The 12,500-nt window shown below is 44.2% G+C and overlaps 1 protein-coding gene across 5 annotated transcripts in view; it reads left to right on the forward strand.

Annotated features, from left to right (window-relative positions):
* Positions 1 to 12,500, forward strand: part of nrxn2b (neurexin 2b) — a 543,549-nt gene that overhangs the window by 242,083 nt on the left and 288,966 nt on the right. For 4 of the 5 annotated variants that reach the window (XM_030779476.1, XM_030779479.1, XM_030779477.1 and 1 more), the window contains 3 exons: positions 457 to 840; positions 4,152 to 4,355; positions 8,483 to 8,509. In XM_030779476.1, the coding sequence (XP_030635336.1) occupies positions 457 to 840; positions 4,152 to 4,355; positions 8,483 to 8,509 (615 nt within the window). The remainder of the gene's footprint in view (positions 1 to 456; positions 841 to 4,151; positions 4,356 to 8,482; positions 8,510 to 12,500) is intronic. The other variant, XM_030779475.1, reaches the window with a different exon arrangement.

The raw sequence follows: 12,500 nt of genomic DNA on the forward strand, positions 1-12,500 counted from the left end.
AGAGAGTGTGTGTGAGAGTGGTTAGTGTGTGTGTGTGTGTCTGAGAGAGAGAGAGTTAGTGTGAGTGGTGAGTGTGTGTATGTGTGTGTGTGTGTGTCTGAGAGAGAGAGACTTAGTGTGAGTGGTGAGTGTGTGTATGCGTGTGTGTGTGTGTGTGTGTGTGTGTGTGTGTGTGTGTGTGTGTGTGAATGTGTTCTGTAGGGAATGACTGTGATGGTACTGTGCCCTGCTGTAATTGCATTTTAATGGACAATTAAGAGTGAGCAGTAAATCTCTCTGAGACACACTGAGAACAGTTCACTCTCCACTAAAGAATTACCATCTGCACACACTCTCAGACACACGCGTGCGCACACACACACACAGAATGACATGCACACACATGCACACACACACACTCACACGCACACACACACACACATTGGCCCCTCTCTCACCCCCGTCTCTGTCTGTCAGGGTCCATATCGGTGAACAGCAGGACAATGCCCTTTAACACTAATGAGGGGAGTGAGATTTTGGACCTGGATGGAGACATGTACTTGGGGGGGTTACCCGAATTGCGCCAGGGTCTGATTCTGCCCCCGGAGGTCTGGACCGCCCTCCTCAACTACGGCTACGTGGGCTGCGTTCGCGACCTCTTCATCGACGGGAAGAGTCGGGACGTCCGGCGTCTGGCCGAGATCCAGAGCGCTCCGGGCGTGAGCAGCTTCTGCACGCGGGAGCTACAGAAGAGGTGCAGCAGCGCCCCCTGTGGCAACGGAGGGCAGTGCAAGGAGGGCTGGAACCGTTACATCTGCGACTGCACTGGCACCGGATACCTGGGCAGCAACTGCGAGATCGGTGAGGAGTGGAGACTGGGAGGACTGGGAACACTGGGTTTTTTGTGGTAGCAAAGATATATTTTTTTGAAACGTGTTCGTGTGGAACGGTAGCATGGTCGAATATTTTGTTTATTTATTTTGTTTATTTATTTTGGTTTAAAATTGGATCCTCCTTTTCTACTCTACGAGATTCATAAGATTGTGTTACCGTAGTGGTAACATTGGAGTAATTTATTAGTTTGAAAAAGAAAAAGATAATCTGACACGTGAGAAGACGAAAAAAACAGCAGTATGATCATTTAGAACATTTAGCTTTGCTGAGCGTTTGGGGGAGTCAGTTTCTGGGTTAGGGTGGGGGGTGGGCTTTGTCTGATATAATATTGTTTATCACAAAACATTAAATACTTGATTCTTCTCAGCTTTTTTTTTTTTTTTTTTGTTTACTTGTTTTGTTTTTAGAGGCTAAGTGCTTTCTGGGTGTAGCGTAACCATGGAAACACAGTCAGGTGTAGCGCGTGACAGGAGAGTCACTTGTGTAACAGCTGTTGTAATGTTAAAAGAGTTGTCTGGAATTGGCGGTACCATTTGACGCCCGGGTCTGTTGGCACGGTAATAAAGCGGTTGTGTTGTCGCGTGTTTACCAGAGCGGCGATGCTTACTGATACCATCTGGGCCTTCTCCGCCACCGCAGGTGGCATAAGCTCACATAGAGGTAAAAAAGACTAGAGGAAGTAGCTTTGTACAGCTTTCCTTTGGTCGGTTCAGTGGCCACAAGGTATCTATTTTATGGTCATGAAAAATCATGTTATTCTTGTCTTAAAAAGGTGGCTAAGGCCAGAGAGCTTCACATTAGGGAGTGTGCTTTCTTACCGAAACCCAACTGTCGCAAGCACTAAGGCAGAGACTGGCTACAGTGGGTGGTGACATAGACCATAAATCCATTTATAATCCATGGATTAAGCTGTCTGAGGCAAGATATTAATTACTTTCATCTGAGTTAATTACTTTAAAATGACCCACACAAATGGAGTTCATATTAATGGGAGCACCCTCTAGATATTTTTAGCTCTACGGAAACGCGCCGTCTGAGAATGCGTGACACGTTCTAGAATGTCACACATACTGGCCTCCATCTGTCTCTTTGTGTCCCTCTTTGTCCCCCTCACAAAACAGTCACATTTTCAGAGACGTCTTCGCTCTAAAACAGCCTTTGTGCTCTGTCCTGTGTAGAATGAGATAAGCAAGCTTTAAAAGATAATCTATACCTCCCCTGCATTTGGCATCTTACTGCCTATTATTGTTATTTATTAAGTTTGCAAAATAGCTCAAATCAATAGTGACGTGAGGAAATGTCCTCCCCTTCAAGGAGATGAGTAGATCTTTACTGGTGATCTGCTTCCATCTAGTGTTCATACAGGGTACTGCAACTGTTCTGCTATTTTGTATGCTGAGAAAAAAAAGAAATAATCCCACCCATAAAATGCAATTTGATGCGTTCCCTGAATCTCTTAGCCATAGACCAGAATAACTGTCGTTGCATTAGCTGATTTTATTTTAGTCTTCATAAAATATGCAAACATAAACCTTGAAAAAAAGGATATAATTTTGTTATGAGATTAGGATTAGGTTACAGTATGTAATCAAACTGCCAAGTGTTCAGCGGCATGACTTTGTGAATCAGTGTTTATTAGCTGTGTATTAATTATTCATGAGAGATTTTTCTGACTGAGATTCAGTGCGGAGAAGGTGAGTCTCAGTGCTGCCTTTATTATCAGCCAAAGTAAATCAGCTCCTCAGTGAGTAGAAATCTACCCGACGACAGGGACTCTGACAGCTGATTGGATAAGGGCTTGTGTTAGGGCAGAGGGAATGAGATTTAAAGGTGAAGTTGGGCAGAGTTGAGATTGACAGCAGGTTGTATGGTGTTCATACTCTGATGAATGAGTCATGTGATCAGTACAAGCTCGTGTCTGAATCTCTTCTGAACTTTTCCTTCCTTCCTTTTTGCTTTCTTTTCTTTTCTTGTTGTATGTGTCATGTGTTCTTGTTTGCGTGTCTGTATGTGTGTGTGTGTGTACGTGTGTGTACATGTGTATGTACGTGTGTGTGTTTATATACACACATTCGTGCGTGCGCACACGTGTGTCTGTGTGTGTGTGTATATGTGTGTATATACATGCGTATGTACGTGGGTATGTGTGTGTATGTGTGTGCCTTTGTGTATGTGTGTATATACATGTGTATATACGTGTGTGTGTGTGTGTGCGCGCGCGTGTGTGTGTGCGTATGTGTGTGTATATGCATGTGTATATACGTGTGTGTGTGTGTGTGTGTCTGTGTGTATGTGTGTATATACATGTGTATATACGTGTGTGTGTGTGTGTGCGCGTGTGTGTGTGTATATACATGTGTATATATGTGCGCGCGCGTGTGTATATACATGCGTGCGTGTGTGTGTGTGCGTGCGTGTGTGTGTGCGTGTGTATATACGTGTGTGTGTGTGTGTGTGTGTGTGCGTGTGTATATACATGTGTGTGTGTGTGTGTGTGTGCGTGCGTGCGTGTGTATATACATATGTGTGTGTGTGTGTGTGTGTGCGTGCGTGTGTGTGTGCGTGTGTATATACGTGTGTGTGTGTGTGTGTGTGTGTGTGCGTGCGTGTGTGTGTGTGTGTGCATGTGTATATACATGCGTGTGTGTGTGTGTGCGTGTGTATATACGTGTGTGTGTGTGTGTGTGCGTGCGTGCGTGTGTATATACGTGTGTGTGTGCGCGCGCGTGTGTGTATGTGCGTGTGTATATACGTGTGTGTGTGTGTGTGTGTGTGCGTGTGTATATACATGTGTGTGTGTGTGTGTGTGCGTGCGTGCGTGTGTATATACATGTGTGTGTGTGTGCGTGCGTGTGTGTGTGCGTGTGTATATACGTGTGTGTGTGTGTGTGTGTGTGCGTGTGTATATACATGCGTGTGTGTGTGTGTGTGTGTGCGTGTGCGTGTGTATATACATGTGTGTGTGTGTGCGCGCGCGTGTGTGTATATACATGTGTATATATGTGCGCGCGCATGTGTATATACATGCGTGTGTGTGCGTGCGTGCGTGTGTGTGTGCGTGTGTATATACATGCGTGTGTGTGTGTGTGTGTGTGCGTGTGCGTGTGTATATACGTGTGTGTGTGTGTGTGTGTGTGCGCGCGTGTGTGTATATACATGTGTATATATGTGCGCGCGCATGTGTATATACATGCGTGTGTGTGTGTGTGTGTGTGTGTGCGTGTGCGTGTGTATATGCATGCGTGCGTGCGTGCGTGCGCGCGCCCGTCCCTCTGCAGAGGCGACGGTCCTGAGTTATGATGGGAGTATGTACCTGAAGATCATCCTGCCGGGCACCATGCACACAGAGGCAGAGGATGTCGCCCTTCGTTTCATGTCTCAGCGCGCCTACGGTCTCCTCATGGCCACCACCTCCAAAGAGTCCGCCGACACGCTCCGCCTGGAGCTCGACGGGGGACGGGTGAAGCTCACCGTCAACCTAGGTACCTTTCACCTTCACTCCTCTTCCCTGTGTGCTCCCTCTCCCTCTCCTCCAGCCAAGCTCCATCTCCCTACCCACTCCCCTGTCAGGCTTATGCCCAGAGCCCCCTCTCCGCTCCTGGGCTTGCCACTCTGAAACTGCCCTGTGTTTCCCTAAGCCCTCTGCACCCTCTGAGTTGTTTTTGTTGAAGGTGAAAGTGAAAAGGAGGCTGCCCTGTTCTTGTAGTACCCACGACTAGCCACAAGATGGTGCTAAAGTGCCCGCAGGTGTGTATTGTGGGCTGTTGCAGTTTTCCCCTCTGTTTTGTTCCATTTGCTGAAGAGACATGCATAAAATCAGGGCCAGGCATTCACAGGGCAGTGCCGTGGTGCATTCTGGGATATGTCAGTGTGGGCAGATACGGTGGAGGAGAGAGCTTTGCCTCCCAGCGTTTAACAGGGCATTCCATCCATCTATCTGCTTCTCTCTCTCCCCTCTCTCTCTCCCTCTCTGTCCCTCTCTCTCTCTCTCTCCCTCTCTCTCTCTCTTTCTCTTTCTCCCTCCCCCTCTCTCTCCTCTATCCTTCTCTCTCTCCTCTGTCTCTCTTTCTTTCTCTCTCTCTGCTTCTCTCTCTCTCTCCTTTTCTCTCTCTCTCTCCTCTATCCCTCTCTCTCTCCTCTGTCTCTCTTTCTTTCTTTCTCTCTCCTCTCTCTCTCTTTCTCTCTCTCTCTCCCTCTCTCTCTCCTCTGTCTCTCTCTCTTTCTCTCTCTCTCTCTCTCTCTCTCTCTCTCTCTTTCTATCTCTCTCTCTGCCTCTCTCTCTCTCTCTCATTCTCCTCCTCTCTCTCTCTCTCTGTCTCATATCTCACCCTTCCTAAAGTTCAGAAGATGGAACTTTTCATCCCTTCAATGGCCTGTATATCTGCGGCCCTGGAGCGAACGGCCACAGAGACCAGCTCACTGCCGCTGCCCTCCGGTCCACCAGGGGGCAGACAGCACATACCTATGAACAAAAAAATACAAAAGCACATGGCACAGAGACATGTGACTTTCTACTAACTTATAGACTGACAAACATTCACTGATGCAGCCAGACAGTCATATAGGTAGATAGATAGATAGATAGATAGATAGATAGATAGATAGATAGACTCTTACATGCGTACATGCATACATGGATGGTACACAGAGAAAGATCTGTATCTTTTTTTTGTCTATCCGGTTTATCTGTTCAGGACTATCATTACCCACTGTTTCTTTAGGCCAGTACATCAGTGCTTTATTGTGAGAACTGTGGAGTTTCGACCACAGCACAAATCTATTCCATCCAACCTCATTTATCTCCCTTAAAACTCATCTAACGGTGCTACAAGTCTGCTAAGAGCAAAAATAGTGTTCAGTAACAATTACTGAGGTTTCCTTTCCTTTAATCGGCATAAATTTCATTACGACATGCCCGACGGTGTTAAATACCTCCGAGAGGACAATTATTGAAAAATGTACCGACGTTTACAGGAATCAGTATGTGTTGCATTGAATATAATCAATTAGCGGCTAACAGTGTGCAAAGTGAAACTCTTTGGGCTACATGTTATCCCTGAGAGCCAAACCTTCAACACTTTTGTTTTTCGTGCTAATTAGCAGATGCTAACCAATACCTTAATCCTCCACACAACTGGGATTGACTGTTGGGTAATTAATCCCCCTAATCTGCACAGTAGGACAGGATTAGTTTAACGAGAGTGATGCTAAGTAATCAGGATTAGGTTCGGTCAGAGAGAGCGTAAACACAACTATGGCGTAAGGCTGCTACAGATGCTACTGATGGTTTTAGAGTTCGCATGTTTTGTTTTGTTTTTTTTGTTTTTTTCCCACTAAAAACAAACAAACCTTTAATGGAATCGTCTCACTGACAGTCCTCACAAACGGATGAATTAGGCGACCGGCTGGACAAATTTACTGTGAAAATTAAAAGTTTTAAAAATGCATCAAGACACTAGATTACAGCAGTATGTCAGCCCGGCAGTCTGCAGTGGAGAATAATTACAGACTAATTGAGCCACATTAACAAAAGCCAATATCACTAATAATTGTAGGATCACACAGAAATAGTGTTAAAGACCCGCATTGGAGGATTTTGTCAAAAATCGCTCGCCACACTTCATAAAACATTCAGTGAGTTTGCTTAACCAAATGTTAGGTCTCCACAGATGAAAGTGTAAATAAGAGGATGAGTGAGTGTTTTAACTCATCTCTCTGGTTCTGCTGCCTCGGTGAGTCTGGTCCTGGGCCGTTCGTGTCCACTACTCTGTCGCGGTTGACAGCTCGAGATCATGCCCCAGCCACGCTCTGCCTGTACATACAGCTCCTCACCACCAGGGGGAGACAAACAGCAAAAAAAAGTGACTTAAAGACACATTTTCAACAGTCGTGTCGACTTTGTGTAATAGGATCTGAACCCCCAGGTTAATGGCTGTAGGTTTGTAAAGATTTACATTTTAGGACAGAATTAAATCGGTTTATACTGGGGAGAGCGGGAAGACTGCTGATCTTACACTGGTTTGGGTGTGTGGAGAAGGCGGTGGTTTGGCTGGGACGTGCAGATCACCCTTTCCTCAGCTTACTGATGCTCCATATTCCCTGTCACAAAGGGTTTCACGCAGGAAATCACTCCCACCAATGATCACGCTCAATACATACAGCAAAGGCTCACACCAACAACGTCCAACAAACGTTCACACTCACAACGTTCTACAAACGTTCACACTCAAAACATCCAACAAACGTTAACACTCACAACATCCAACAAACACTAACACTCACAACATCCAACAACCGTTAACACTCACAACATCCAACAAACGTTCACACTCACAACGTCCAACAAACGTTCACACTCAAAACATCCAACAAACGTTAACACTCACAACATCCAACAAACACTAACACTCACAACATCCAACAACCGTTAACACTCACAACATCCAACAAACATTAACACTCACAACATCCAACAAACGTTAATACTCACAACATCCAACAAACATTAACACTCACGACATCCAACAAATGTTAACACTCACAACATCCAGCAAACATTAATACTCACAACATCTAACAAATGCTAACACTCACAACATCCAACAAACATTAATACTCACAACATCTAACAATGCTAACACTCACAACATCCAACAAACATTAATACTCACAACGTCCAACAAACATTAACACTCACAACATCCAACAAACATTAACACTCACAACATCCAACAAACATTAACACTCACGACATCCAACAAATGTTAACACTCACAACGTCCAACAAACGCTAACACTCACATCATCCAACAAACGTTCACACTCACAACATCCAACAAACGCTAACACTCACAACATCCAACAAACATTAACACTCACAACGTCCAACAACCGTTAATACTCACAACATCCAACAAACATTAACACTCACAACATCCAACAAACGCTAACACTCACAAAATCCAACAAACATTAACACTCACAACATCCAACAAACGTTAATACTCACAACATCCAACAAACGTTAATACTCACAACATCCAACAACATGGGGAAATACCGGAGCCTCATGGGGAAATACCGGGGCGTCGGCTAAGGTGGCACTGTCACAAATTATTCACTGTGACGTGTATTAGCTACAGAATTTACTAGGAAAACAACTCCCTGCTCCCTGCAAAGGCAGACATAATATCTGACCTGCGCTGATCACACTGAAGAATACTAAAGACATGACATGTATGAATCAAACATCACGGGCTTAAGACATCCACGAATCCGCCTGTCGTCATGTAGCGAAATGACGGTCTTGGAAATTCCTCTAACAGAAAAGAGTGGTTCGGCCAGCAGAGCCCTTTGTGACAGGGACGGAGAGAGGGATGGGGGGATGACAGAGCGATAAATGAGTGTGAAGGTCAAAGGGTGACTCTGACTTGAAGCTTGTCCCCAGGTGGTGGGCCCAGAGAAATGCTCGGTTGTCTGCAGAATGTACCTTGAAGGATGTAAAATGTTTTCTCCCTCTCTCTCTCTTTCTTTCTCTCTCTCTCTTTCTCTGTTTCTTCGGTCTTTTTCTTTTTATTTGCTCTCACCATCTCACTCTCTCTCCCACCAGATTGTATCAGGATAGACTGTAACCTCAGTAAGTGGTTCCCTACAATTATTACACCTACAGCACTCTCCTTCTCTCTCTCTCTCTCGCTCTCTCTCTTTCTTTCTCTCTTGCGTGTACACTCTCTCTCCCTGCCTATCTTTCTGTCTCTGTGTCTATCTCGCTCTGTAATCACAGACACACACACACACACACACACACATATACACGCAGGTAACAATATCATTTATAGCTGAAATAGTCTGAAATGTAATTTTAAATGTGTGTGTTGCCATTTCTGTATTTTCACTACGGTAAGTAATTAACCTGACCCAACAGAGGAGAAACCTGTTTGTTTTATTTTGTCTGTGTGTGTGCGTGTGTGTGTGCATGTGTGTGTGCGTGTGTGTGTGTGTGTATGTGAGAGAGAGAGAGAGAGAGAGATTGAAATGGGAGCGTTGTAAATCCGTTGTAAAAAATCTCTCTCTGTCCTCTCGTCACCCTTTATCTTTATTGTTGTATGAGTCAGTGGACTGCTAAGCCATCTGTGTCTATACTCTATCACACTACATGTCACGCCTGTGTGACCTGTGAGGACACAGTGTACTTAACACTCCTGTCATACCATCACCCTGCCACTAGGTGGTGCCATAGCATGCAAAATTAGTGATTTTATCTTTGCAGTTTTTGTCTCAGAGGCTATTTCCTGGCTGGATGTCTTTGACCTCTAAAATCTGAGGCTTACTGTAGACTGGTCTTTTTAATACTCATTCTGTGATAAAGGCCCTCCCCTGAAATTTCAGAATTTTCGTTTTCTGTTTGTGCTCTAAAATTGTGCAGACGATGAACTGATATTTTTAGGCGCCTAAAGTGTGAAACTGTGAAGCATATGCCGTAATGTAGTTTATCAGGACCTGAGGCTGTACCGTGTCGTTCCAAGGGCAGAAACAGTCCTCACAGAGAACTGTCACGTCTCGCGTCTAACTGCCTCTGGACCCGCTCCCTCCCTCGCTTCCCTCTCCTGAGTGGCTTTCGCTGAAAAACATCTATGATGTCACGTCTGTGGGGGTGGGCCTTGAAGCCTTTCATTTATTAAAGGGATGTTTAAAGAGAGGCTGGGGGAGGTGGTGTGGGGGGGGGGGGGGGCGAGAGGGGGATAAAACTGGCATTTCAGGGCATGTTTAAAGGCATCTGTGTTTCGACACCTTTGAAAACAACAGAGCAAAGTGGGGCAGATGACAGATTAAGCACACGGTCCAGGACAGACTGACTATACATTTTTCATTGTGTACAGGTTCAGACAAAGTTCACCTGTCACAGGTGAAACACACATGCCAATATTATGCTTTTAAGGTAAAAACAGTTTCTCTGCAGGATAACGCTTTGTGTGTGTGTGGTGCTTTTTTTTTTTTTCCTCAGTCTCTTTTCACGTTCAGGGCAGAATCTCGTGTTAACATACAGAAAGCAGAATGAAATCTGAAGTGTTCTGTTTCTGTGGCGTGAGTGTACGAGGTCCAGTTTTCATATTGTTCATTCGAAGTGCTAATTAGTCAGTGTTGGCGTGCTGGCACACAGCGGGCACGCAGGCGGGCATAAGCACGGCACCAGTACGAAGTAGATACTGCGGCTGGTATTTCGTGACCCTGTTACACACACACACACACAAACACACGCACACACATCGTTGCCCAAATCAGACATGACCAGACATATGGCCAGCACATGCTGCCATGGCAACCTGTCGTTAATGTCACGCCCTTCTGCCTGCCCTTTCAGTGAGAGAGAGAGAGAGAGAGAGTTATATAGTTAGAGAGAGAGAGTTAGAGACACAGTCAGAGAGAGAGAATTTGATAGATAGATAGATAGATAGATAGACAGATAGGCAGATAGATAAACAGAAATAGAGTTAAAGAGAGAGAGAGAGTAAAGCATCCTGTGATTGACGTCCATGTGGCACCTGCTCTCCAAGCACAGGGTCATGTCTCACATTCACTCCCTTGCCATGTCACACCATAAAACCACCCTCCGAAAACACGCGGCAGGTGAAAACAGTTTCCATATGATCAGAGCTGGAATTCTTATGTTAGTTAAATATAGAAGACTAAAAAAAAAAAAAAAATTTAAAAAAGGAACGTGTGACGTTTGGAATATTTCCCCTCAGTTTTGTCAGATGTCTGTGCGTCATGACCATCTGTTCAGGGAGGGATTGCGTGAAGAAGAAGAAGAAAAAAAAAAGAAGCACGTTTTAAAGTTTGAACACGTATCGCTAATCTTATTATTAAGCGTCGCGTAATTGTTTTGCGTCTGTCGCTCGTGCCTGATCCCTGATTTCCAGTTTGACACATGAATGCTGATTCATCCATTGTTTAAGAATCTCTTTTCGGAGGCAGATCTGATGTGGATGCAGGAGTGGAGGAGAGGGAGACAGAGTTAGTCATTAGAATATTCTCTCTGTGCTTCTGTGCTACTTAGCAATTCCTCCTTACTGTTTTTCATTTTAGGCTTAGCCTGACTGACTGACTGATTGAAAGAATGGGTAAACAGATGGATGGACAGAGGGAGGGATGGATGGATGATTGAGTGATTGGTGGGTTGGTTGATTGAGCATCTCAGATGAAAGTAAGTAAAAAAAAAAAAAAAAAAAAAGAAAAAGAAAGAAAGAATTTGGCTGAATATATATAAAAAAATCTTTTTTTTTCATTCTTTATTCTGAAAGACATTTTTTTCCCCTTTCCATTTCACACTTGAGATGCTGTTTGAGTTTGTGCCCACTCTGGTTTATACTGTCAAAGCAAAGCCCTGTCAAAGGACTTAATCAATTACGCCGGCCGCACAGTAAATACACCACGTAAATGAACCGGTGGATATCAAATTAAAAGAGCGAAAAGATCAAACCGATTGTTCCCGTGCTAAAGCCACGGAGGACAGACACCTGCTCTGACTCCTTTTCTTTTATACTTCTCTAATGAATATTTCCTGCTTCAGGCGTTCAAACAGAAGCGCTCGGTTCAAAAGAAATATACGCTGTTTTATATGTTTTCGCCATCAGGCTCCTACGAGAGGAAGAGGAAAAGTCTCCACACTTTCTAACTCCCATTCAAAAGTTGCTTTTAAAAATGCAGCCCTTTTCTTAGAAAGTCCTTTTACAAGCAAGTCGTCCGCTGCATCTCATCCTTCAGCTGGTTTTTGTTGTTGTTGTTGTTCTGTTGTTAAAGGCTTGCGTCATTCTGCGTTTCCTCCTCAAGACTAATCAATGGCCTTGGCCGTTCAACAACCAATCACAGACCTGTACTGGTCTGCTGAACAAAAACAACAACAAACAAACAAAACCAAAAACGAATATCCAATGAGATTTCTCACCTGAGGGCCATGGGATTTGTGTTGTTCTCCACCTGTCTCCAGCTGTGAGGACATTATCTGTAGACACAGGACAAAATTAAACAAATTCAGTAGATTTTTTTTCTTTTTTTCTCTGCACGTGTACCTAATGTTTTATATTCTTTCTTTAGCTGAATTTACTGAATTTAATTTTTCCTTTTCTTCTGGTTCATAGTGAACTGTCTATGCTCAGTGTATCAGTGGTCGTCTCTGGCTAGATGTTTTTCAGAACATTCCTGAGAGTTTTATTTATTTATTTGTTTGTTTTCCTGAAGCATCGTTTAAGAAACAGCAGAAAACATGTAAACTTGTATTATCTGCTTTAACACATGTGAGGCCTAATTTCATTTTCACACCAGCACATTCCTCAAACGGAATCAACCAAATGCCTCTTCAAATGTTAAACAGTGAAGAGCTTCTAAAAAATTCCTTTGAAGAATATACAAACTTCAAAGGAATTCATAATCAATGCCTTTTATTCTAACGACTACAGAAATGAAACTGGTCTACTACTGAATGCACAAGTGTGTGTGTGTGCATGTGTGTGTGTGTGTGCGTGTGTGTGTGTGTGTCTGTGTGTGTGTGTGTGCGTGTGTGTGCGTGTGTGTGTGTGTGTGAGTGTGCGTGTGCGTGTGTGTGTGTGTCTGTGTGTGTAAGTGTACAT

The sequence above is a fragment of the Chanos chanos genome, chromosome 7 (assembly GCF_902362185.1).
Source record: "Chanos chanos chromosome 7, fChaCha1.1, whole genome shotgun sequence".
Classification (NCBI taxonomy): Eukaryota; Metazoa; Chordata; class Actinopteri; order Gonorynchiformes; family Chanidae; genus Chanos; species Chanos chanos.